Raw genomic sequence first — 26,359 nt, 5'->3', positions numbered from 1 at the left:
AACTGCTCTTCCAAGTCCTTTGCTGTGTCATCGGCGAAACTCAAGGTTTTTATTTCTTCTCCATGGATTTTAATATCTACTCCGAATTTTTCTTTTGTTTCCTTCACTGCTTGCCCAATATACAAATTGAAAAACATCGGGGAGAGGCTACAACCCTGTCTCACTCCCTTCCCAACCACTGCACCACAGTGGAGTAGTGGCTGGAATATGCTAAACCGATGCTGAGTCGCACATTCATCACTTACACCAGGGAGGTGGCTGCCTAGCACAGGCACACTGCAGACTTCTACTTCACCGCCGTCCGCAACCTTGATGCTGAGACACCTTTCACGGAATTAAAAACTGAACGCAGCGTGATGAAGAAGATGCTACTAGCGACTACTCACCGAAAACAATAGTGCGTTGAGTGCGTGCCTGCAAACCTAATGTGCTGTGGTCGGAAAATTCTTCCATGCATCATACTGTGCACGATCACACACACCGCAGATGAAACTTAGTCACCGAACTCGTCCATCACCTTGCGTAACGGGTCATCTGCCAAGCGGACATACTAGATAGTTTTGTCGAACATTGTCATCGAGTCTGCCGTTCCGATGATGGGGCCGTCTTGGACTTAGATACCATCGCAGTGGACGTTCCACGCGCTCTCGGGGTTGAGGCGTGGGTTAGGTTAATGGAACCTTTCACGTTCGTGGAGGTCACTAACGTTATCTTCAGGAAATACGGCGGCCCACTACCGCCCTATCACCTTATACATACGGATTTTTGCGCTGTTATTGGCGGGTCGCTGCAGGCCCCTCTGACCTCCTGTCCTCTCCGCCGAGTAAACGACGCCAGGCGGCACAGTTAACTTCAAGACAGCCAATGGAGGCTGTCGAGACGTGACTGTACTGGCAGAGGCGTGCAGGCTTCATGCGGCGATAGCAGCCGAAGATTTTGACAGCGAGTTTGTCTCGATGCGCCATGTAATTTTTTTTTTTAAATCTGTGGTAAGATCTTGCGGGACCAAACTGCTAAGGCATCATTCCCTAAGCTTACACACTACTTAATCCAACTTAAACCAACTTACGCTAAGGACAACACACACACCCATGCCCGAGGGAGGCCTCCAACCTCCGACGAGCAAACCGTGACGAGATGCCTTAGACCACGCAGCTACCTTGCGCGGCGTACGCCATTTATTTCTACATTCTGTCTTAGAACGGATGGGCTCCCTGCCCGGTTCATCATCGTCCTTCGGCGGCTCCTTGGCAGCGTCGCTTGTTGGTCCAGGTCAATGGGTGTGTGGCGGGTGCGATACCGATCCAACGCTCGGACCGCCAAGGCTGCCCCCACTACACGTGTACCTTCATGCAGTGGCGCTGGAGCCGCTCGTAGGCTCGCTGACGGCGCCTTGTCTGGACTCTCCTTATGCGGTTACACCTTATGGTGTCGCGCATACGCAGATGACCTACAGCTGCTGGTTCGTTGCCGGGGAGAGGTCGTATAGATCAGCGAGACCATTTGCGGTCATTGCAGGACTGCTAGAAGTATAACGAATGTGTGCAAATCTACGGCGCTGTCTATTGGTCGCGGGCTTGCCCAGGAGTATCTGGCCCCCCTGCCCTGTGTTCGGCGTCTCCGCTACCTTGGGATCACTTTTACGTCACCGAGGCGCCGTACAGCGGCGGTCAGCTTTCGTCAAATTTTGAGAATCATCCGTATAATGATCCGTCACATCCCCTTAAGCCGCCTCTTTTCAGCGTGTTGTCTATCTGGATGCCTATATGGCATCCAGAATGGTCCATACTGCGCAAGTTGTACCGATGCCGATTCCCATAGGACGTTGTATTCAAGCGGAATACGCATATTTCATGACTGCTTGGTCCATCTTCTTGTGACACATTTATTCGCTGCCCTCGTGCAAGAGGGCTTGGTCTCACGTACGTGCCACTCTACATGGCCACAATGTATACACAATGGTGCGATGTCGAGGCCTCCATTACGCACCACTTATTTGCCGTCCTTGTGCCAAAGTTCCTCTCCCCGCTGGTGCCGGATCGGTAGTATCATGCCGGCGTTTGCACACATAGCGTTGTGGAACTCAGTCATCCTCGCGCCGAACTCCAACGAACGCGCCAGCCGCCACCAAAGGATTTCTACGTCTTTTCCCCCACGTAGTGTCGCCAGTAATGTCGTAGAAAGCAAGTTCCCATTGTTGCGGTGGATTGTGATTTGACGGCACATCCATCACAATTTTTTGCCGACTCGTATCTCGTCGGCTTGGTATTGTGCGACCTGTGGGAAGTATCCAGCTAATTAGCTGTTCCATGCCATAGGACTGGCGGACTCATCCCTCTGCGCCGCCTGTCGTAGTATCTACGATGATCATCACTGATTCAACTGTGTAGCCGTTGTTTTCTGAGAGGCCCCGTATGTTATGGGCCCAGAGTCCTTTCTTTACCCAGAGGTGGGATAGTTTCCTGCCTCAACGTCTCGGGCGGTTCTCTAGATAAAAGACTGGACCTTGGCACATCTATATGGGGATGCTCATCACTCGCGCCTTGACTTTTGGCAGTACTTGCAGACTGCACAAGCGGAGGTTGTTACCGAGCGAGGTGGCGCAGTGGTTACCACACTGGACTCGCATTCGGGAGGACGACGGTTCAATCCCGCGTCCGGCCATCCTGATTTACGTTTTCCGTGATTTCCCTAAATCGCTCCAGGCAAATGCCGGGATGGTTCCCCTGAAAGGGCACGGCCGACTTCCTTCCCTAATCCGATGAGACCGATGACCTCGCTGTTTGGTCTCTTCCCCCAAAAACCAACCAAGCGGAGGTTGCGCGCTGCTCCCGTTACCGCGCGTATTGTTCCAGTTGTCGTAACAGCGTTTGTACCACGCCACCACTAAGTCGTCGTGTTCCCAGCGTGGCAGGCGAACGCCCGATTCGGGACGAAAAATGACGCACCTACACCTTAGACTCGGCCCGCCCGCCAAGCTTTATCGCCTTACGGGGTTTTCAGGATTCCAGATGGGTTTGTTTTCTCAGTGTATACACGTGCAAAAAAATAAGTAAATAAAACAAAAATGAGCAGTTTGACGGTGCAGCACAGCGATAGGAGGGGAGAGCTATAGCGTCCAGGCCCTGGGGATTCGACCCTGCCTACCTTGTCTCCTCCAGCCTGTAGCTGACTGTGACGCTAATAAATAAGTAAAAAATTACAATAAATAAAAATAAAAACATGGTAGACCACATGAATGTGAAAGGTAAAGGTGCCGGGTTTGAATCCCGGTCCGACACACGGTTTTAATCTGTCAGGAAATTTCATCCTCTATTCTTTTCTGTCTGAACTGTTCATCGTCCTCATTTCACTTCCATGCAAGGCTTCACTCCAGACAAATATCTTCAGCAAAGACTTGCTGACACACAAATTTATATTCGATGTTAAAAGATTTATCATGTCATTAACGCTTTTCTTGCATTTGTAGGACGTCGTTTGATATCTTCTCTACTTCGGCCATCATCAGTTATTTGCTGCCCAAATAGCAAAGCTCATGTACTGCCTTTAATGTCTCACTTCCTGATCTAATTCCCTCTGATTAGACTGATTTAATTCGGTTACCCTCTGTTACTGTTATTTTACCTTTGATGATGTACATGTTATAACCCCTTTAGAAGATAATAGCCATTCCGTTAAACTATGCCGCCAAGTTCTTTCCGCCTCTCATATAACTACAAGGTCATTGGCAAACCTTATTCATTTCTTCTCCCTGAATTTAATTCTCTTTTGAAATTTCTTCTGGTTTTCTTCACTGATTCTTGAATGTGCAGATTGCCTTCTCAACTATTGCATTTTCTTCATGACTTTCAATTGTTGTAACTGCAGTCTGGTTCCCGCATAAGTTGCAGATAACGTTTTACTCCCTATATTTTATTCGTGGTTTCTTAAGAATATAAAAGAATATACCTAACATAGGTTTTCATACTCAAGGGATGAACGTTGGGGAGCAGATGCAGGAATAGTGCAGCGTCGTCCTCGGCAAGATTCTGGTGGCGGTAGTTTGCCATTCAAAAAATGGCTCTGAGCACTATGGGACTTAACATCTGAGGTCATCAGTCCCCTAGAACTTAGAACTACTTAAACCTAACTAACCTAAGGAAATCACACACATCCATGCCCAAGGCAGGATTCGAACCTGCGACCGTAGCGGTCACACAGTTCCAGACTGAAGCGCCTAGAACCGCTCGGCCACCACGGCCGGCAGTTTGCCATTGCCTTCCCGCGTCGTGGGTGTATCTGTGTCGTACGTATGACTGTGATGTGTGTTTTTGGGAGGTGGATTTGTGTTATTATAGATAAAAGGAAGTGAGAGGGTGAAATTTGGTGCCGGCACATAGCCTATTCGTTTAGAATTTCACCAACGGAGGCGCTGAGCTTAATGTCACCATCCAACGGGCGGCGGATAACCAACTACAGCGTCATATGGCTTCACTTCATTAGACTCTGTGGAGAGGTTTGGGATTTAATCCAGTGCAAAGTGGTGATCAGGATGTTTACCCAACCACCTCTCCTCCCCTTGCCGGCCAAATATTGTCACTGTACATTTTCCATCACCAGCATTCGAATCGGCTTACCTCCGAATTGAGCGCCACTGCACTAGCGTACGTTAACGTCCTCTGCTAGGGATGTATTTTAAAGTCAAAATTGTGTAAAGCTGTCTCTAAACGTGCAAATGCTATACACGTAGGTTCGGCTTTCTTTAGCCTATCTTCTGAGGTAAGTCGTAAGGTCAGTATGGCCTTGTGTGCTCCTACATTTCTCCGGAACCCAACCTGATCTTCCGAGGTGTCAGCCTCTATTAGTTTTCGCATTATTCTGTAAATACAGAGTGTATCAAAAAGAATCATCCGATTTGGAACGTCTATATTTCTGAAATTAATAAACATATGCAATGAGTTTTGTTTTTTGATGAACGAGAAACTCAAAAAGTTTTTTTTTTATACCTTTCCATAGGTGTTCAGTATGACCCCCCTTGAGATGCACGGCATATGTCAATCCGGTATTCAAATTGTTCCCACACTGCAGCGAGCACGTCTTGAGTTATAGCTTCCATAGCTGCTGTGATGCGATATCTCAGTTCATTCACTGTTGTTGGTAACGGAGGTACGTAAACAGAGTCTTTTATAAACAACACAAGAAATAGTCACATACAGTCAGTTGCGGTGACCTTGCAGACCAGTGATGTAAGGATGAATCATTTGGTCCAGTACGACCGATCCATGGTTCAGTAATCGTATGATTTAAAAATTCCCGCACTTCCAGATTCCATTCTGGTGGTGACCCAACCTGTTGGTAAATGAAGTCGCTCGAATCGGTATCCAACTACGGGAAAAGAAAGTTCTCAAACATATCGAGACATGTGCTTCCTGTAACAGTGCTCTCAGCGAAGAAAAATGGATTACACACCTTTTCCTGTGAAACTGCACAAAACACATTAAATTCTAAAGAGTCCCTCTGACGTTGTACAACTTCATGTGGTTGTTCCGTACTCCATACTCTCACATTATGACGGTTAAGCTTTCCATTTAAATAGAATTACAGAAGTCCACGCGTTATTGTTTGTCACCTTCACGAAAAGCTTGCAGAAGCTGACTTTTGTATGGTTTCATGTGTAAACGTCGATGCAACACACGCCAGACGGAAATCGGTGGCATATTGAGCCGTCGAGCTGCACGGCGAAGGGATTTCTGGGGACTCCTTGTGAAACCATGGCTGATGTGTTCGACGTCTGTGTCAGACGCTCGGGGACGGACCGCCGATTTGCCGTTACACAAACAACCCGTTTCTCCTAATTGTTGATGCCATTGTCTAATGCTCTGTGCTGTAGGAGGACCACACCATACCTAGTACGAAAGTCACGCGGAATAGTTAATACTGACTTGCACTGCGCAAAACGTAGAACACAAAACGCTTTCCGTGTCGCGACACCGTTTTTACTAGTGAGCGCCCACTGCTACTACCTATCAGGAACCACGTAAAACTTGAAAGTTTGCTGTTTCCAATAGTACCTTGTTCACGCACATATCTCAACTCTCAACTGACATTATAGTTACAGAATTCGTACCTGCGACTGTAGCAGTCGCGCGGTTCCGGGCTGAAGCGCCTAGAACCGCTCGGCCACCGCGGCCAGCACAACCTGTACACTTGTTGTGATGGAAATCCGCTCCTGACTGAGTGCAAGTGCAGCTAGGTGCTTTACCTACGTTAAGACAGTATGTTTGTTGGCGCCGCCGCCGCAGGAGGGCGTGGCCAGCCCCGAGGCGCAGCGGCTGAAGGCGCTGAGCGCGGAGTCCCTGCGCTCGGTGAGCCCTGGCAGCGACAGCGTCTTCTACTCGGAGGCGGGCGAGCTGAGCAGCAACACCATGACCGCCGCCACCGACACCGCCGCCGGCGTCGTCTGCCACCACTGCGGCCGTGAGGTCGCCGTCCTCTCCGGGCCCGAGGTGCGTACCTCGCCTCGCCACCACTCACCGCGAGTCCACTAACGCGAGTACGGTTCAGCTGGCGTTCGGCCGAGATCGGTAGATTCCGTCGTCCTGACAGGCTGATCTGCAGCGTAGGTTAAAAGGTGATAACTCTGTAAGTTGGCGAAGCCAACGAATGTAAATTACAAATAAAGTTCGTGGAAACAGATTAACCTGCAGTTTAACCTACTGCTTACGTTCGTAACTTAACTATTTGTTAGATTTCAGCCGAACGCCAGTTGAACCGAACTGCTTTTAGTTGCTCGGGACGTTTGTCTGCCATACATCTCCTCGCACAAAAGCTGCTGAAAAATACCGGAGCCACTTTGCAGGATACAGTACATGCTCTTAATATGGACCACCCTTTACATATTTATTATTGGTAGTAGAGACACAGCCCGACTGGCACAATACAAAACAACATCTCAGTCGAACATGAAGTGAGAAACAAAAGTTGAGAATTAATGTTACTTGTAAATACAAATTTCTGCAACCAGTCACATTTATTATGTCGTAGATTCCCTTACGTGCTTTGGAAAACTGTATCTCCATTATCAAATGTATTATTTCAATTAACAAGGCATCTATATATTGGCTGTACAACCTTTGAATAACTTGTAATACTGACTGGAATCAGAAGAGAAAAAAAATAATACTTCATATTTATCTGTATATTGATGTCATACACTATAATTGTAAGTAAACTATATCCCTTCTTCTCTGCCATTCTTTTGCACAATTTACATTATACTGAGTGCAAACGAATACTGTTTCACAGTGGTATAGTGTGAGTCCAGACGTACAATTTCAGGACACTTGTCGTATGTCAAGCCGGGAAGCAACCTCAAATTGGCCTACAAAGGACATTTAGCTATCTCGCAAGTGTGGCGCAAGATTTTGGAATATCCTCTCGCCCTCTTACGCTACCGGCTTACTCGTGCACTTACCAATCGTAAAAACGACGACTGTGTAAACTTTTGCTCACTACTTTTTTAATTTTGATAGCGTAAAATTAACAAATAAATCTTTTTGTGTCTGTGGCCTTCTTACTGTTTGACCAATATGGGTGCAAGGGTTAAGGTTAGATCGAATTACAAAATTATTTTTTTAATAACTTATTCAAGATTCATTGTTTATTTACTACCCTTACAGGAAAGGTTATGTTACTCATGTTAAAGAAAGCCGGTAGCAGAAGAGGCAGAGAGGATATTCAACATCTCGTGTGACGCACATGCTCTGTAGCTTTAGTTTCGGCGAACCACATTCCCACCTAGTGCCATCTATCCGCATTCACCGTCCATGTCCTTCATGCTCGCTAATTTTAGATTCCTGCTTCAAGATCGAACGATATTTTACATCCGCAGTGAAGATGGTGGATCCATTGCCCATCGAAGCGAATCAGTTATATGAATGCGTGATGTCTGTTCTTTCGGACGGGTCCGAAAGAACAGGCTGTGATCCATATTACGTAATTTCAGGTGAAAGGGGGACGAAGGAAAGAAAGAGAAGGAATTGATGATGTCAGCCGCATCGGTACTTTATGCGGAAGAATCAGCGACGACAAGTGAAAATGTGTACCGCAGATGGACACGAACCCAGGATCTCCTCCTTATTATGCGGTTGCGTTAACCACTGCGCCGCCCAGATACATTGTTTATGGCTTTTGGGCGGACTGTCTCGGCACCCTTCGTGGCCGACACACATCCACACCTAGCGCCACCTATCTGCAGTCCCTGTCCGTGTCGTCTTTTCTCGGTACACTGAGGTTCCCGCAGAAGGTCGAAAGAAGTTGTACATCCGCATTGAAGGTGGTGGATTCATTACCCATCGAGGCGAATTATAATATGAATGCATAGTGACTGTTCTTCCGGAAATGCTGATTCGCCTCGATGAGTAATGAATCCACCATCTTCACTGCGGATGCACAATTTCGTTCGACCTCTTGCAGGAAAATCAGAGTAGCGAACATGGAGGACTTGAACACGGATTACGAATACACTATGTTATCAAAAGTATCCGGACACCCACAAAACATACGTTTTTCAAATCAGGTGCATTGTGCTGCGACCTACTGCCAGGTAATCCATATCAGCGACCGCAGTAGTCATTAGACATCGTGAGAGAGCAGAATGGGGCACTCCGCGAAATTCATGGACTTCGAACGTGGACAGGTGATTGGGTGTCATTTGTGTCATACGTTCTCTGCCTCGTTATGACTGGGTGTCGTGTGCTGTCCTTAGGTTAGTTAGGTTTAAGTAGTTCTAAGTTCTATGGGACTGATGACCATAGATGTTAAGTCCCATAGTGCTCAGAGCCATTTGAACCATTTGTGTCATACGTCTGTACGCGATATTTCCACACTCCACTGTTTCCAACGTGATAGTGAAGTGGAAACGAGAAGGTACAGCGCAATAGCGTACAGGTCCACCTCGTCTGTTGACTGACAGGGACCGCCGACAGTTGAAGAGGGTCGTAACGTCTAATAGGCAGACATCTATCTAGACCATCGCACAGGAGTTTCAAACTGCATCAAGATCCACTGCAAGTACTATGCCAGTTAGACGGGACGTGAGAAAACTTGAATTTCATGGTCGAGCGTCTGCTCATAAGCCACGCATCACGCCGGCAAATGCCAAACGACGCCTCGCTTGGTGTAAGGAGCGTAAACATTGGACGATTGGATAGTGGAAAAACGTTGTGTGGAGTGACGTATCAGGGTGCACAATGTGGCGTTGCGACGGCAGGGTGTGAACGTCATCTGCCAGCGTGTGTAGTGCCAATAGTAAAATTCGGCTTGTTTTGAACAGTAGTGCTACGGACAACATGACTCGTGCATATGATGTTATTTATATATATTTCACGATGCTGGTGCTGATTTTGCATTTAACATTAGACGCCACTATGGCTGCAGTACATTAGGATTTTGTTTTTATAAAACAGATATACCTTTTCATACTTAAAGCGCACAAACGCATATCAGTAGTACTTTTCATTATGGTCGATTTATTGTTTTTAAGCTGTAGACAATCTGCGAGTGTGTTTATGTTTTTTTCTCATTTTTTGCTGCAGAGCTGATGATGGTCATTACAGACCGAAACCGGTAATCTGTTAACAAAAAGTTTGTGACCATAGACGTAAATTAAAGGAAAGTCAAACTTCTATAATATCATTGGTGAAAATTGGCAATTGAACCTAAATAATGAAAAGTGTGAGGTCGTCCACATGAGCGCTAAAAGGAATCCGTTAAACTTAGATTTCACAATAAATCAGTCAAATCTAAAGGCCGTAAATTCAGCTAAATACCTAGTAATTAAATTACGATCAAGTTAAGTTGGAAAGAACACATCAAAAATGCTGCGTGGAAGGTGAACCGAAGTCTACTTTATATTGGCAGAGCACTTACAAGGTGCAACAGATCTCCTAAGGAGACTGCCCACACTACGTTTGTCCGTCCTCATTTGGAGTATTCCTGTAGGATCCTTACCAAAAAGGATTAACGGAGTACAGCAAGAAAGTTCAGAGAGTGGCAGTACGTTTTGTACCATCGAGAAATAGGGGAAAGAGCGTCACGGACATGATACACGATTTAGGATGGTGATCATTAAAATAAAGGCGTTTTTCGTTGCGTCAGAATCGTCTCAGGAAGTTTCAATCACCAGCTTTCTCCTTCGAATGTGAAAATATTTTGTTGACGTCGACCAACATAGTGAGAAACGACCATCATAATGGAATAAGCGAAATCAGGGCTCGCACGGAAAGATACAGGTGTACCTTTTTTTCCGCGCTCTGTTCGCCAATGGAATAATAGAGGATTAGTGTGAAGATTGTTCGATGAACCCTCTTACAGGCACTTAAATGTGATGCAGATCTAGATGAAATTTGCATGGGAACAAATGACATTTATTGGCGTGAAATAATTGTAAAAAAATCCGTTACATTTATGGAACACCACCGTTAGCCAGCTGATGGCTTGACACTCTGGCATGAGATCTCTCTCTCTGTAACGAACAGGTTCACACTCAGTAATCTACCACAGTCTCCGAGGACACAGGAAGATGCTGAGTAGGACTCCACACCTGGACCCTGGCACGCATTTCTCGTTCTCTCAGTCTTGGGTATTGCGCTAAGTCATTTGGCTGATGACGAAGAATCACCTACTCCCGACTTCTTACGTACACATGCCGGTCGGGGTGGCCGAGCGGTTCTAGGGGCTACAGTCTGGAACCGCGTGGTCGCTATGGTCGCAGGTTCGAATCCTGCCTCAGGCATCATGGATATGTGTGATGTCCTGAGGTTAGTTAGTTTTAAGGAGTTCTAAGTTCTAGGGGACTGATGACCTTAGAATTTAAGTCCCGTAGTGCTCAGAGCTATTTGAACCATTTTTTTATTACGTATACAACGAAGACGCCACCGCCCCTCCAGAGGCCACTCAAATTCTCCACCACACAGTGGCTGTTGGCCAACTGCCCGATTTCGGCAACTCCCTGCCACTCGCGAAATTGTTCAACAAGTAGGGTTTTTAGCCAGTCAAAAGAAGGAGCAGACTGTAGAAATTTTCATTGGCCATTCCCTTCACTCGCATACTTGCCGCGCTTCTGTAAGTTGCAGCCCCCTAGTTGAACATGAAGAACGTTTTCTGCAACAGCCGGCTTGGGGAATTTCTCTTCGTGAAAACCAACCTAGTCGGCTCCAAAAAAAAAAAAAAAAAAAAAAAAAAAAAGGTTCAAATGGCTCTGAGCACACATCCATACCCGAGGCAGGATTCGAACATGCGACCGTAGCAGTCGCGCGCTCCCAGACTGAAGCGCCCAGAACCGCTCGGCCACCGCGGCCGGCGGCTCCAACAGGAACCCGCATAGAAGCATTAGCAAAAATGCAGCCCATCTTCTAAGGGCCGAACGAAAAGCCCTATTCCCCTGCCGCCGGAAACTGGCTGAGACGGATAAGACTCTTCCCGCAAACGTTACGTTATTCTGACGTCACACGCAATAGAGACGACTGTAGGAACTCCTATCGACGTTTCGCCAAGGAACAGTTTGGGTGTTAGATCCACTTCCAGCAATTTAAGCTGTCTTCTAAGGTTTCTGCCTAACCACGCAATCGGAAGTCACCACATGTTCGGAAGTCAAATGTTTATAACAAGGAAGAAAGTGAATTTTGTTGGTGCTAGATTCAGTCGCAACAATTTAAGCTACCGTCTTAGGTTCCTGTTTAACCGCACACTCAGAAATCGCTAAATATTAATGGCATTCTTCGTTTTCTAATCAGACGGAAATGTAAATAACATCGTATACTGGTGAACGTACTTCTGTTACATTCATAATACAGTCCAAGAATCCCTTAACAACGCTAACATGAAATAAAAAGTATTTGCATGTGGCGAGATGCAAACCTACAGACCTTTTTACTCCAGAAACCATGATGTAATCGATTACTCTAGTATTCTGTCATGTGAAATTAGTCTCATGTCTTGGTTATCATGGTAACTCTTGCAGGCTTATATGACTGGCACGTTGCTAACTGAGATTCAATTACAATGGTGACGTGACTGTGATAAATTTACAGTGTTTAGTTATCTTGAGACGGCATACTGCAAATTATAATGCAAGGCGGTTTCATGCTTTATCTGTAAATCATTGATAATTGCAACTCACTCCTGAGAGAACATTCTTATGTGAAGGCATTAACTGACGATAAATAATTATGTGTCTTTTAGTTATAATAATAATAATAAATCATTCCAATAATGACGTGTATTTTATAAATATTCGCTGTATGTGCATTAAGTCTTGTGAGAGGCCCATATCGAACGCTAATGAAAGTCCATATCAGGCCTTGCTGTTGTCGATATTGCGCGTGACGTCAAAATGACGTCACGTATGCGAGAAGTGTTATGAAACGAGCGGTACCCGGCTGAAACGATAACAATACCGGAAGAGCACTTGAGCTCTTCGACATCTAGGAGAAGATGCGCAACCATTGTAGCAGGCACGTCGAGCGCATTTGTCTATTGTACTCATTTTGCGCACTCCAGGCAACAGCTTCTTAAAGTCTTCGAGTCGGAGATTTTTAGGGCCGCTGCACATCTCGTTCGAGTCGACGTCGCCGCCGTAGAAAATCAAACGGTTCGTTTGGCGCAAGGTTCAAATGGTTCAAATAGCTCCAAGCACTATGGGACTTAACATCTGAGGTCATCAGTCCCCCTAGAATTAGACCTACGAGGGTGAGTCAAATGAAAACTTTAACCTTGTAATAACAAATCGAAATTTCACGCCGTTACCCTGTGAGTTAGTATACGTGCTACAAACAGCCTGGAGAATGGCCTATAGGTGGCAGCATAGTGCAGATGCACACATACCGTCGCAGTATCAGTATAAAGATGGCCGCCCAACTTGCGACTTGCACCAGGGAAGAACAGCATTCTGTAATTCGATTTCTGCGTAGTGAAAGTGTGAAACCTACTGAAATTCATCGACGTATGAAGGTTCAGTACGGTGATGCACGTTTGTCACAGCAGCAAGTTTACGAATGAAGTAGGAAGTTCGCAAATGGTGTGACTTCAGCGGAAGATGCTCCTCGTCCAGGTCAGGCACAACGAGTTGTGACTCCACAGAACATTGCAACAGTTGAAGCCATAGTGAAGGAAAACCGCCGAGTGAGACTTAATGACATTGCAGCATTTTTACATATTAGTCGTGGGTCAGCACAGCACATTGTGCATGATGTGCTCCAGTTTCACAAAGTGTCTGCAAGATGGGTGCTACGACAGCTGACTCCTGAAATGAGAGAACGACGTGTTGATGCTTGTGAACAACTTCTTCGGCGCGAGAAGGTGATGGCTTCCTTGCAAGAACCGTTACTGGGGACGAAACCTGGGTTCACTTCCACCAACCGGAAACGAAGAGAGCGAACAACGAATGGCGCCATTCCTCATCACCAAAACCAAAGAAGTTTCGAACAGAACCATCAGCAGGGAAGGTTATGCTGACTCTCTTTTGGGACGAAAAAGGCGTCATTTTGGAACATTACATACCTACAGGGACCACTGTCACCAGTGCGTCATACACAGATCTCCTAAAAAATCATCTGCGGCCTACAATCAAATCAAAGCGACGTGGATTGATATCAGCAGGTTTCTTTTTGCAACATGACAATGCAAGGCCCCACACTACCTGTACAAGAGTTGCAACAATCACAGCCCTGCATTTTGAGTGTCTTCCTTATCCACCATACTCACCAGACCTTGCCCCAAGTGATTTCCATATGTTTGGACCACTCAAAGACGCAATAGGAGGACAGAAGTTCCGTTCTGACGAAGAGGTACCCCACGCGGTACATGAGTGGTTGCGCGGACTACCAAAAGAATTTTTTCTAAAGGAATTTACCCACTTTGTAAGCGCTGGAGGACTTGCATTGAGCGTGGGGGAGATTATGTTGAGCGAGTGATACAACTTTGTACCACTCCTGCACAATAAATAATATTTTAAAAAATATTTAAGGTTTTCATTTAACTCACCCTCGTACTTTTACCTAACTAACATAAGGACATCACACACATTCATTCCCAAGGCAGGGTTCGAACCTGCGACCGTAGCAGCAGCGCGGTTCCGGACTGAAGCGCCTAGAACTGCTCGGCCACAGCGGCCGGCTTAGTGCAAGGAAGTACACTACTGGCCATTAAAGTTGCTACACCACGAAGATGACGTGCTACAGACGCGAAATTTAACCGACAGGAAGAAGATGCTGTGAAATGCAAATGATTAGCTCTTCAGAGCATTCACACAAGGTTGGCGCTGGTAGCGACAGCTACAACGTGCTGACATGAGGAAAGTTTAGAACCGATTTGTCATACACAAACAGCAGTTGACCGGCATCGCCTGGTGAAACGTTGTTGTGATGCCTTGTGTAAGGAGGAGAAATGCGTACCATCACGTTTCCGACTTTGATAAAGGTCGGGTTGTAGCCTATCGCGATTGCGGTTTATCGTTTCGCGACATTGCTGCTCGCGTTGTTGGAGATCCAATGACTGTTAGCAGAATATGGGTTCAGGAGGGTAATACGGAACGCCGTGCTGGATCCCAACGGCCTCGTTTCACTAGCAGTCGAGATGACAGGCATCTTATTCGCATGGCTGTAACGGATCGTGCAGCCACGTCTCAATCCCTGAGTCAACAGATGGGGACGTTTGCAAGGCAACAACCATCTGCACGAACAGTTCGACGACATTTGCAGTAGCATGGAATATCAGCTCGGAGACCATGGCTGCGGTTACCCTTGACGCTGCATCACAGACAGGAGTGCCTGCGATGGTGTACTCAACGACGAACCTGAGTGCATGAAGCCGGCCGCGGTGGTCTAGCGGGTCAGGCGCTCAGTCCGGAACCGCGCGACTACTACGGTCGCAGGTTCGAATCCTGCCTCGGGCATGGATGTGTCTGATGTCCTTAGGTTAGTTAGGTTTAAGTAGTTCTAAGTTCTAGGGGACTGATGACCACAGATGTTAAGTCCCATAGTGCTCAGAGCCATTTTTGAGTGCATGAATGGGAAAATGACATTTTTTCGGATGAATCCAGGTTCAATTTACTGCATCATGATGGTCGCATCCGTGTTTGGCGACATCGCGGTGAACGCACATTGGAAGCGTGTATTCGTCATCGCCACACTGGCGTCACCCGGCGTGATGATATGGGATGCCATTGGTTCCACGTCTCGGTCACCTCTTGTTCGCATTGACGGTACTTTGAACAGTGGCCAGCACATTCTCCGGATCTCTCACCAACTGAAAACGCCTGGTCAATGGTGGCAGAAAATTGGTTCGTCACAATACGCCAGTCACTACTCTTGATAAACTATGGTATCGTGTTGAAGCTGCATGGGCAGCTGTACCTGTACACGCCATCCAAGCTCTGTTTGACGCAATGCCCAGGCGTGTCAAGACCGTTATTACGGCTAGAGGTGGTTGTTCTGGGTACTGCTTTCTCAGGATCTATGCACCCAAATTGCGTGAAAATGTAATCATATGTCAGTTCTAGTATAATAAATTTGTCCAATGAATACCAGTTCATCATCTGCGTTTCTTCTTGGTGTAGCAATTTTAATGGCCAGTAGTGTAGCTCTTATCAATTGTTGTGAGGTGTCGTTCATTATTTTGTTATGTTTGTTACCCAGTATGCCAATACAAGATCCGGCGACATTCTGAGTACACAGTGTGCATCGGCGCCCCCACGACTCGGCTGTACGTAAAGGTTTCCACTGTGCCGACAGGAGCTGGAGAGCACGGCGGCGGACGGCCCGTCGCCGGACATCGTGCAGCCGCCGGCGGGCTTCGCAGACTCCCCGGAAGGCCCCCGCCAGCAGGCGCAGCAGCAGCAGCAGCAACAGCAGCCGCGCCTCTACAAGAAAGCGGACCGCCGCTTCCGATCGGAGGAGCGCCACGGCGAGCGACGACACACGCACTCCACCGGCCGCTACCGCTGCGACGGCGCGCGGGCCAAGTCCGAGGAGCGGGGGCGCGGCCGCGAGGACCGCGTGCGCCTCAGGTTGGTAGCCCTGCCCGTAGCTGCCTCCTACATTACGAACTATGGGCGACTGTCTGAATACCGAGTACGAGGAGCTGAGTTCGGTCACCCTACTACACATTTCCTTGTAAGTGACCAACCGCAGACCAGTACAAAACGGTAGCTCTGAAGAGTGGGACTCCAGCCTCTAGAATTGCGTGCGGATCAGACTGATCTCCCTGTTTCACACTGCATCATACACTGTCTGACTGAAAACGTGAAGTAGCCAGAACACGTGGTCGGTTGCCTCTACAGGCTCTACATCTACATCTACATCCATACTCCACAAGCCACCTGACGGTGTGTGGCAGATGGTACCTTGAGTACCTCTATCGGTTCTCCCTTCCAGTCTCGTATTGTTCGTGGAAAGAAAGATTGTCGACATGCCTCTGTGTGGGCTCTAATCTCCATGATTTTATCCTCATGGTCTCTTCGCGAGATATACGTAGGAGGGAGCAAGATACTGCTCGACTCCTCGGTGAAGGTATGTTCTCGAAACTTCAACAAAAGCCCGTACCGAGCTACTGAGCGTCTCTCTTGCAGAGTCTTCCACTGGAGTTTATCTATCATCTCCGTAACGCTTTCGCGATTATTAAATGATCCTGTAACGAAGCACGCTGCTCTCCGTTGGAACTTTTCTATCTCTTCTATCAAACCTTTCTGGTACGGATCCCACACCGGTGAGCAGTATTCAAGCAGTTGCCGAGAAAGGGTTCTGTAACCTACTTCCTTTGTTTTCGGACTGCATTTCCTTAGGATTCTTCCAATGAATCTCTGTCTGTCATCTGCAGTACCGACGATTAATTTTATATGGTCATTCCACTCCTAATGCCTACTCCCAGGTTGTAGAAGGGGCTTAGTGGATCACGTTTTACGTAGGAATCCATTTCCAGAAACGTCATACAGCGACCCTACAGGTCGTCAAAGATACAGGCGCCGGCGCCTGTAAATGTAAGCCTACGCATATACAGGGTGATTCTGTGATGATGATACAAACTTTGTAGGATGATGGAGAAGCGTAATGTATCAATTTGAAATAAGGGTCCCTGTAATGGAAACGATCGAGTCGAAAGTTGTAACGGAAAATCGTTCTGCTACTTCTTACATTTGAATACATGCACCGATACGGTTGTTGACAGACTGTAGGGTAGACAACTTTCGGGGGTGGTAGTATGTACCAAAACCAGAAAAAATGTCAATTAAACATGGGCTTCAAAATGTATGTCCGCCCCGATAGCTGAGTGGTCAGCGCGGCAGTCTGTCACGCCAAGGGGCCAGGGTTCGATTCCCTGCTGGGTCGGAATTTTTCTCCTCTCAGAGACTGGGTATTGTGTTGTCCTCATTATCATTTCATCATCATCAGTGGAAGGCAACGGGAAACCACCACTGCAATCACTTCCCTAGACGCTCATGCGGTGGACCTCTCTGACGAGGCTGCCCCATGACAAGACCTGCCGTAAGGCAGAACACAAAGTTTTAAAATGTATACATTAAGAGCTCTGAGCACTTGTTGAATAAGGAGATGTGTTTGACGCTAGAGAAGATGAACAAGTGTTCGTAGCTCGTCAGGTTTTAGAGCCCATGTTTACTACACGTGTTTTATCCCGTACTACCATCTCTGAAATTTGCATACCCCACATTCTTAGCAACAATAGTACCAGTACATGTATTCCACTATCAGAGGTATCATCACGGTTTCCACTTATAACTTTCGGCCTATTTGTTTCCGGAACAGGGGCCCTTACCTCAAATTGATACAGTTACCTTTGGTTCAAATGGCTCTGAGCACTACGGGACTTAACATCTGAGGTCATCAGTCCCCTAGAACTTAGAACTACTTAAACCTAACTAACCTAAGGACATCACACACATCCATGCACGAGGCAGGATTCGAACCGGCGACCGTAGCGGTCGCGCGGTTCCAGACTGAAGCGCCTAGAACCGCTCGGCCACATCGGCCGACACAGTTATCTTCCCCCGACATCCTAGGACCTCCATAACACCGTCACGGAATCCTCCTGTATATACATACATTTATTGGCACCGGTGCCTATGACACCGACGCTCCGTAGCGACGTTGGGTGACATTTTCGGACAAAGGTTCGTGTGTAAAATTTTATGTATTAAGTCAGCTCCAGAACTTCCAGAAGTGTGTAATCTGAATTGTGAAAAACTGCTATATAATAGACACGAACAGCGTCACATGTTAAAAGATCACTGTGAAGGACACGGAGATACCGCATATTATCGTGGAACAGCGTTATCAGCAGCTGACAGAGTTGGAAAGGGGCCTAGCTGACGATCTCCATTTGCCCGGCAGTTCGAATCGTGCAATATCCACAGTTGCGGGGCGTTCTCATATGACAGTTACCGGATGCTGTACTGCATAGGAACGTCGCGGCAGGCATATTCGTCATCAAGATATCCGGTCAATTGACCCCAGCAGCCGAGACTAAGAACATCAAATTTCCTTCACATTTGCGTCCATCGTCCAAGAACAAGTGATGCAATTCCTGTAAGAATCTGTGTCCTCTCGCACCACTGGTCGAAGTCTTATTTATTACGTTCCAATCTATTACTTATCATCTAAACAGGTACTGCATTATCCTCACACAAATTATTACTGTCAACAGCATGTTTATCTATACGTCGTCATCTAATTATTCAACATACATTACTATATCCAACACAATACTGCATAATGCTGCTACTGGCAGGAGCTAGACTAGGAGTTACCACCCCATACGCAGGCTGCCGTAAACAACACAAATGGCTATGTTTAGAATGGTTCCGTGACAGGGAAGCGTGGTATGCTGATGAGTTGCCCGCACCGAGCGAGGTGGCGCATTGGCTAGCCCACTGGACTCGCATTCGAGATGACAACGGTTCAATCCCCCGTCTGGCCATCCTGATTGAGGTTTTCCGTGATTTACTTAAATCGCTTCAGCCAAATGCCGGGATGGTTCCTTTGAAAGGGTACGGCCGACTTCATTCCCCGTCCTTCCCTAATCAGAAGAGACCGATGATCTCGCTGTCTGGTCTCCTCCCCCAAACAACCCAACCCAACCCAGTTGCCCCGCAATGAGTTCAGTTATCAGCCGCGGTTCCGCGCTACCGCGGATGACCGGGGTCGACGAGTACGACGGTTACCTGGAGAACTGTCGCATTCTTCCAGTGTTCCGGGGAGGAACAGTGGTGTTAAAATCCAGCGTCATGTCGTGGGGAGCCATCGGGTATAAGTTCATTTCACGACTGGCAGTGGTTGACGTAAAGCCTGACGGCACAACGGAATGTCACAAACATCCTGCGTCCTCGTGTGTTACTTCTAATGGGACAGTAACTGGTCGCCAGTTTTCACCAGGTCAGTTCTCCTCCACAAATGGCACATGTCTCTAAAACCAGCCTGCATGATGTCCAGGAATGGCCGGGAAGATCCCTAGAGCTATCACCGATAAAACATGCGTGGGAGCAGTTCGGACGTCAACGTCTTAGAGCCGGCATCCGGGATATGAAGTAGCAGCTACAACAGTTGCAGACCCCCTTGCCTCGGGAGAGGATACAAGGCTTTGTGACACCCTTCCCAACCGAATCAGTGCGTGCATCCAGACCAAAGGGGTTCTAACGCTATACTGCTAAGCGGGCTCATAGTGTCAAGCTTTTAGTAAACATGACTTGACGCTGTAATCACTGAAATAACACCACAGACTCTACCAATCCGTGAAGTTCCATTTCGTTCCCTCGTCCCCAGCTGGGTGCTTCACTTTTTTGTCAGGTATGTATTTTTAAAATCATAAGCAAAACGCGAGACACATTTATGTGACTCATTTCAAATCTCGCAACTCAAGTAGGTCATGAGGATCAAATCTCCAAGGTCATGGAATGTCTCAGTGTATGAGATTACAACATAGAAGTAATAACAGATAAAATAAAATGTTTATGAACCCAAAAAAGTCAAGCCATAAATTTAAGTAAACGCAATCAGCAATATAACATAGGAATCAGCTTAATTTTTCAAATAACTTCTCGACAGAATAGAAGGACTGACCCATGAGGAAATTCTCCAGTTTCGATTCGAAAGCGCGTGGATTACTGCTAAGATCTTTGAATTCTTCTGGTAGCATATTGAAAATGGATGCAGCAGTATACTGCACATCTTTCTCCACAAGAGTTAAGGAAGTGCGATCCACATGCAGACTGGATTTCTGCCTGGTGTGTTCCAAGTTATATAAAATGACGCACAAGTCAGAACATAACGGTACGAGATCCTTCCATACAGCTGCCGTTACCGGAACACCGACAATTTCCCACAGGCCACCTTCACGCGGCCGAGCACCTTGCATGGGATGCTGCATACATGGGAGATACGCGTGTCGTCTCCGTTCTTGTTCTCTTTTCTATTACTAGCTGCAGATGGTGCACTAACTGAAAAGTGAGACAAGAAGAAGTATCCTGACTTTCTGCAGAAGGTGTCGCTGATAAACGAAATTAGATATCTGCAGTTCCATTTCTGAAATAAATTGTAGAAAAGATATTGGCTAAAGCCAACGAATTGCAACATTCCGAAATTACAAGAAAATAATACTGTTTGTTTCCCGTGTAAATACATTAGCACAATTAGAACAAAGTATCTACGGCGCATAATAATACTGTCCGAACCCACTCTGAGCGCCGACTCGACCATTACTTTTTTGAGTGCTGACGCAAGTGACACTCTGCGGCCAATGGCTTGTCGTAAATTTTCAGAAGTGTTCGGTTCATAAAAATCAATAATCCAAACGACAGTTGGTTCATAAATTAACAAATCTCTTGCATTTATAAAGGTCCGCAACAGCATATCTCCCCCTAATATACTTCCCCTTGGTCGTCCTAACTTACCATCATTACGTTGTCGCTGTTTTCTTTCTAATCATCGGGCAACAGTCTAAAATTGTCAGTTTTTATATAAATGACATGGTCATTTTCAAGAGATGCTATGTTTGTCCTAAGGAATTGATCGTTACTCGGTGGGGTGGGGGGTGGGGGGGGGGAGGGGGTGTTGGTAAGTGCCCCCTCTTGCCCTTGCAGACGCCTATGATCGCGTTACGTACAACCTTCGAGAAATTTAAACTCAGTACTTCAGGAGTCCACTTCTTTCTACATGGATCTGGATATTCTCTTAAACTTAGATATGTCTATTTCACGCTACTCTTTACCATTACTAAAATCCCATCCGAGTCTATGTCCGCTCCTGGGTACGCACTGCAATCCGATTATCTTATTGCGGAATCTCTGTCTGAGCATGATGTAATCCAACTAGAATCTTCCCATGCCTCCAGGCCTGTTCTAAGTATGCCTGCTCCTCTTGTGACTCTTTAACAGTGTGTTAGGTATTATTAAATTTTCATCCCGCCCTTCAAAGTGAGTTACCTCTTCATCTTCTGCTAGCGACATTGGCATGTATACCTGAACTATTGTTGCGGGCATTTGGATGCTGTAGATTCTATGAGAATATATCTTCCACTGAAATGTTCACTCTCTACGCTACCGCCCTGTTCGTAATGAATCATATTCATCTGATCATTTCGTGCTACTGTTGTTATCGCCGTATGTTCATATGGCCAGAGATAGTATCTTCTTTCGATTTCTCTTGACCGGTCCCCACTAGATCAGGACTGGAGGTTTGCCTTTTCCGTTCCAGATTTTCATATCCCCTACGACATTCAGACATTTCACACTGCGGCTCTTAGAATGAACCCTTTCGTTAGTTGTTCCATATTTTTCTCATAGTCACTTCCACCTTGACAGTCTCCTCCCGCAGTTCCGTGTTGGGGGGCAAATTATGAATTCAGAGATCACCACCACACTTTTTTTCATCACAGGCCACGTATCTTGTGGACATTCATTATTAGTCTTTAATGCAGTCGTTCCATTGCCTTCTGTATCCCCACGCCTTTGATCGTTGCTGATTCTTCCGCCTTCAAGGGTAGTTCTCCACCACAAGGGCAAGAGGGTGACCTGAACCCCTGTCGCTCCTCAGATCTCATTGATAGGTCGTGGCAGAACGAGGATGACTCCTTACACCAGAAGTCTTTGACCGCTGACTTTTATTTATGTTTAAGCAGTGGTTGGAATCAAACCCAGAACCCAGGACATTTTCGATCAATCTCGAAGACCATTTCTCTACCACGGTGATGTGTATATTTTTTGTCCTATAAATGTTTATTAAAATACCTGATCAAGTTTTCTATAGAAAATAAGGCCGTCCACGCGCTGTTCCTTGAAACCGCAGGTCTTTTCTCACCCACCTGAGTCGCCTTAAGCGACAAATGACCTTTCTCAGCATGGGTGCCTGGCAAATGTGACTGTGCTAACACGGCTATGCCTCCTAATCTGCAGTAAAGCTTCTCATAATTTCTTATTAAATATGTGTACGTAGTGTGTGTTTGTATTAAGTTGTTTGTTAGCTATTTAATTGTTTACTCATCAATGGATCGTTTTATGATGACTTTAGACAGGTCAAATTATAACAGCAGTAATACGTAATTAACAATTAGCAAATACCGGTTTATAATTACTTACACGTGTATAAATTCCAATACATCCTAATCTTACACCATTTAATTCCACTTACAGCGTAAATTACACACATATCCTGTTGATTTGCATTATGACTGTAATGATACTCCGGCGTCTCCATTATATTCGTTATGCATTCCCATTTGTCTGTCTGAAATACTGAATCAGTGTAGCTTCATATTATTCGATGTATGTTGAAATCGGGAAGGCGAAATGAGGTCAGCATTTTCCATCACAGTTCTTCAGCTTAAAATTTTTCAAAAAAATGTGTGTGAAATCGTATGGGACTTAACTGCTAGGGTCATCAGTCCCTAAGCTTACACACTACTTAACCTAAATTATCATAAGGACAAACACACGCACCCATGCCCGAGGGAGGACTCGAACCTCAGCCGGGACCAGCCGCACTGATTTTTTTTTTTTTTTTTCAGTAACGTTCATAGCAATATGATAGTATATTATGGAATGAAACAAACGTCATAAAAGTAAAAAAAATTCCAATAAAATTTTGCTTCCCAGCCAGCACAGTGCTGCAAGTTATGCAGGGTGTGGCAGATATGTGGGTGTATTATGAAGCAGAACTCTAGAGATTCTTCATTCTGCTTCCCATATATCTGAAGAATGCATGAAGAGGATTGCTTGGTTATAGTTGAACGATATGACTGAGTCCGGGTAAGTAGAGACGGAAGGGAAAATGGTAAACACCGCCGTTCTCGCCACAGATTAGGCAGTTGGATTCGACCATTCGCCGTGTCATCTTCAGCCAGTGGCGTCATCGAGATGCGGTATGGAGCGCCGTGAGTTAATCACCCTGTTCTTTACCCCGGTGTCGGGTTACGAGGCCTGGAGCCGTTACTACTCGGTCACGTAGTTCCTAGGTGGACGAGGCTCAGTGCACACCGTTCCAATCTTCCAGCCATGAACAAATTTCTGGAAATAAGGCGAATCGAACTCAGGTCCCCCGTATAGTACTCTGCTGCACTGATCAGTCACCTACGGAGGCGGACTGTATTAGCTTAGCTGGTTGAGCAATATAATTGCTCGTTGCCTAGTCTTAGGCAGTACCCGAGCATTTGCCTTAACAGATTTAGGGAAACCTAGTTAAACCTAACTGTGGGGTGGTTGGCGGAGTTTTTCACCGTACTCACCCTGAATGTGCTGCAATTATCTCAAATACTGCATTATCGCACTCGGTAAATGAAGTCATTATTTGTTGTTGTTGTTGTGGTCTTCAGTCCTGAGACTGGTTTGATGCAGCTGTCCATGCTACTCTATCCTCTGCAAGCTTATTCATCTCCCAGTACTTACTGCAACCTACATCCTTCTGAATCTGCTTTGTGTATTCGTCTCTTGGTCTCCCTCTACGATTTTTACCCTCCACGCTGTCCTCCAATGCTAAATTTGTGATCCCTTGATGCCTCAGAACGTGTCCTACCAACCGATTCCTTCTTCTTGACAAGTTGTGCCACAAACTTCTCTTCTTCCCAATTCTATTCAATACCTCCTCATTAGTTATGTGATCTACCCATCTAATCTTCAGCATTCTTCTGTAGCACCACATTTCGAAAGCTTCTATTCTCTTCTTGTCCAAACTATTTATCGTCCATGTTTCACTTCCATACATGGCTACACTCCATACAAATGCCGGCCGGAGTGGCCGTGCGGTTCTAGGCGCTACGTCCGGAACCGCGGGACCGCTACGGTCGCAGGTTCGAATCCTGTCTCGGGCATGGATGTGTGTGATGTCCTTAGGTTAGTTAGGTTTAAATAGTTCTAAGTTCTAGGGGACTGATGACCTCAGGCGTTGAGTCCCATAGTGCTCAGAGCCATTTGAACCATTTTTCCATACAAATACTTTCAGAAACGACTTCCTCACACTTAGCTCTATACTCGATGTTAACAAATTTCCCTTCTTGAGAAACGCTTTCCTTGCCATTGCCAGTCTACATTTTATATCCTCCTACTTCGAACATCATCAGTTATTTTGCTCCCCAAATAGCAAAAGTCGTTTACTACTTTAAGTGTCTCATTTGCTAATCTAATTCCCGCAGCATCACCCGACGTAATTAGACTACATTCCATTATCCTCGTTTTGCTTTTGTTGATGTTTATCTTATATCCACCTTTCAAGACACTGTCCATTCCGTTCTACTGCTCTTCCAGGTCCTTTGCTGTCTCTGACAGAATTACAATGTCATCGGCGAACGTCAAAGTATTTATTTCTTCTCCATGGATTTTAATACCTACTCCGAATTTTTCTTTTGTTTCCTTTACTGCTTGCTCAATATACAGATTGAATAACATCGGGGATAGGCTACAACCCTGTCTCACTCCCTTCGCAACCACTGCTTCTCTTTCATGCCCCTCGACTCTTGTAACTGCCATATGGTTTCTGTACAAATTGTATATAGCCTTTCGCTCCGTGTATTTTACCCTGCAACCTTAAGAATTTGAAAGTCATTATTTAGACTGTCTAATTTCAATATACACAATGAGTAACATTTCGTTATTTGCTATCCTTGTTGGTGTTGGAGTAAACCTTTTTTCTGTACCGAGCGAGGTGGCGCAGTGGTAGCACACTGGACTCTCATTCGGGAGGAGGACGGTTCAATCCCGCGTCCGGCCATCCTGATTTAGGTTTTCCGTGATTTCCCTAAATCGCTCCAGGCAAATGCTGGGATGGTTCCCTTTCCCATCCTTCCATAACCCAATGAGACCGATAACCTCGCTGTTTGGTCTCTTCCCCCAAAACAACAACAACAAGAACAAAATTTTTTCTGTAAATAGCGCTCCTAGCTGCCTCGGTTTACTACTATTTATTATTGAGAATACATACAAACAGCATGAGTCAAAACATCGCTTATGTATCGAAAAGTCTCTTTCATGTGACGTCTGAGACCTAGTCTTGCGACGTGTGGCGCGGCTGAGCTGCTGAGGCACAGTTTGTACAGCCGCGGCTGTGCCCTGGCCTGCGTTTTAGGTGAGTCCTGCAGACAGGTGCGGCTGTTGCAGGCCCCTGGCGCGCTCCACGGACGCCAGCATGGAGACGCTGCGCGCCGGCGACGCGACGGCGGCTGCGGAGGACGCGGGGCCGCCCGACGGAGCGCCCGCAGCGCCGCCGGCCGAGGGCGACGAGGACGCGGGTAACTAAGCACGCGCTCCCACCAGCAGCGGCACAGGCACTGCGCTTTGGCCAGTCACGTAAAGTAGGAAAATGAGACGCGTGTTACGATTAATCAAGGAAAACCCCCAGTTGGGAAACGGGGCCAAAATTAGTTGGTTCCTGTCGAGTTGCAATTTACAATTTCTTTATTGATTACTTCAACCATTAAAAGTTATTTCTTTACCACTTGACCAGGAACAGATCCAAAAAAGCTAGCAGGCATGAGTGCCTTTTCAAAACGATTTACTTTACCGTTAATAGCCAAGCCATTTTACTTAAAACAGACTTTGATAAAGCATTTAATAACAAAATTAAAACTTTCCAAGTAATGAAACAAAACACCAATTTGCATACAATTTCGCTACCGGACATGTAGGGAACCACTTCTTTTAAATTTTGGCACAACAAGATATTAAATTGCAAGGGCTCGCTAACAGGGAGGCAGAACTAGCATTTTCAAAGGATGCCAAGTAGATTAAAACAGTCAAAGTAAAGATATATTCACCTTTTACAATAATTAACAATTTTAAAGCCACGTAATTTTTATAAACCTACCAATGAAAGGCAAACTTAACCTT

At 46.2% G+C, this 26,359-nt stretch overlaps 1 protein-coding gene across 1 annotated transcript in view; it reads left to right on the top strand.

Moving 5' to 3' along the window:
- The window catches only part of LOC124593985, a 446,237-nt gene that overhangs the window by 292,902 nt on the left and 126,976 nt on the right, over positions 1-26,359 (top strand). Inside the window, exons 24-27 of the mRNA XM_047132336.1 lie at positions 5,217-5,243; positions 6,282-6,485; positions 15,771-16,045; positions 25,631-25,761. Coding sequence (XP_046988292.1) covers positions 5,217-5,243; positions 6,282-6,485; positions 15,771-16,045; positions 25,631-25,761 — 637 coding nt within the window. The remainder of the gene's footprint in view (positions 1-5,216; positions 5,244-6,281; positions 6,486-15,770; positions 16,046-25,630; positions 25,762-26,359) is intronic.

The sequence above is a fragment of the Schistocerca americana genome, chromosome 2 (genome assembly GCF_021461395.2).
Source record: "Schistocerca americana isolate TAMUIC-IGC-003095 chromosome 2, iqSchAmer2.1, whole genome shotgun sequence".
Taxonomy (NCBI): Eukaryota; Metazoa; Arthropoda; class Insecta; order Orthoptera; family Acrididae; genus Schistocerca; species Schistocerca americana.
The sequence above is the reverse complement of the archived record's forward strand: the minus strand, read 5'-3'. Positions and strand labels throughout refer to the sequence as shown.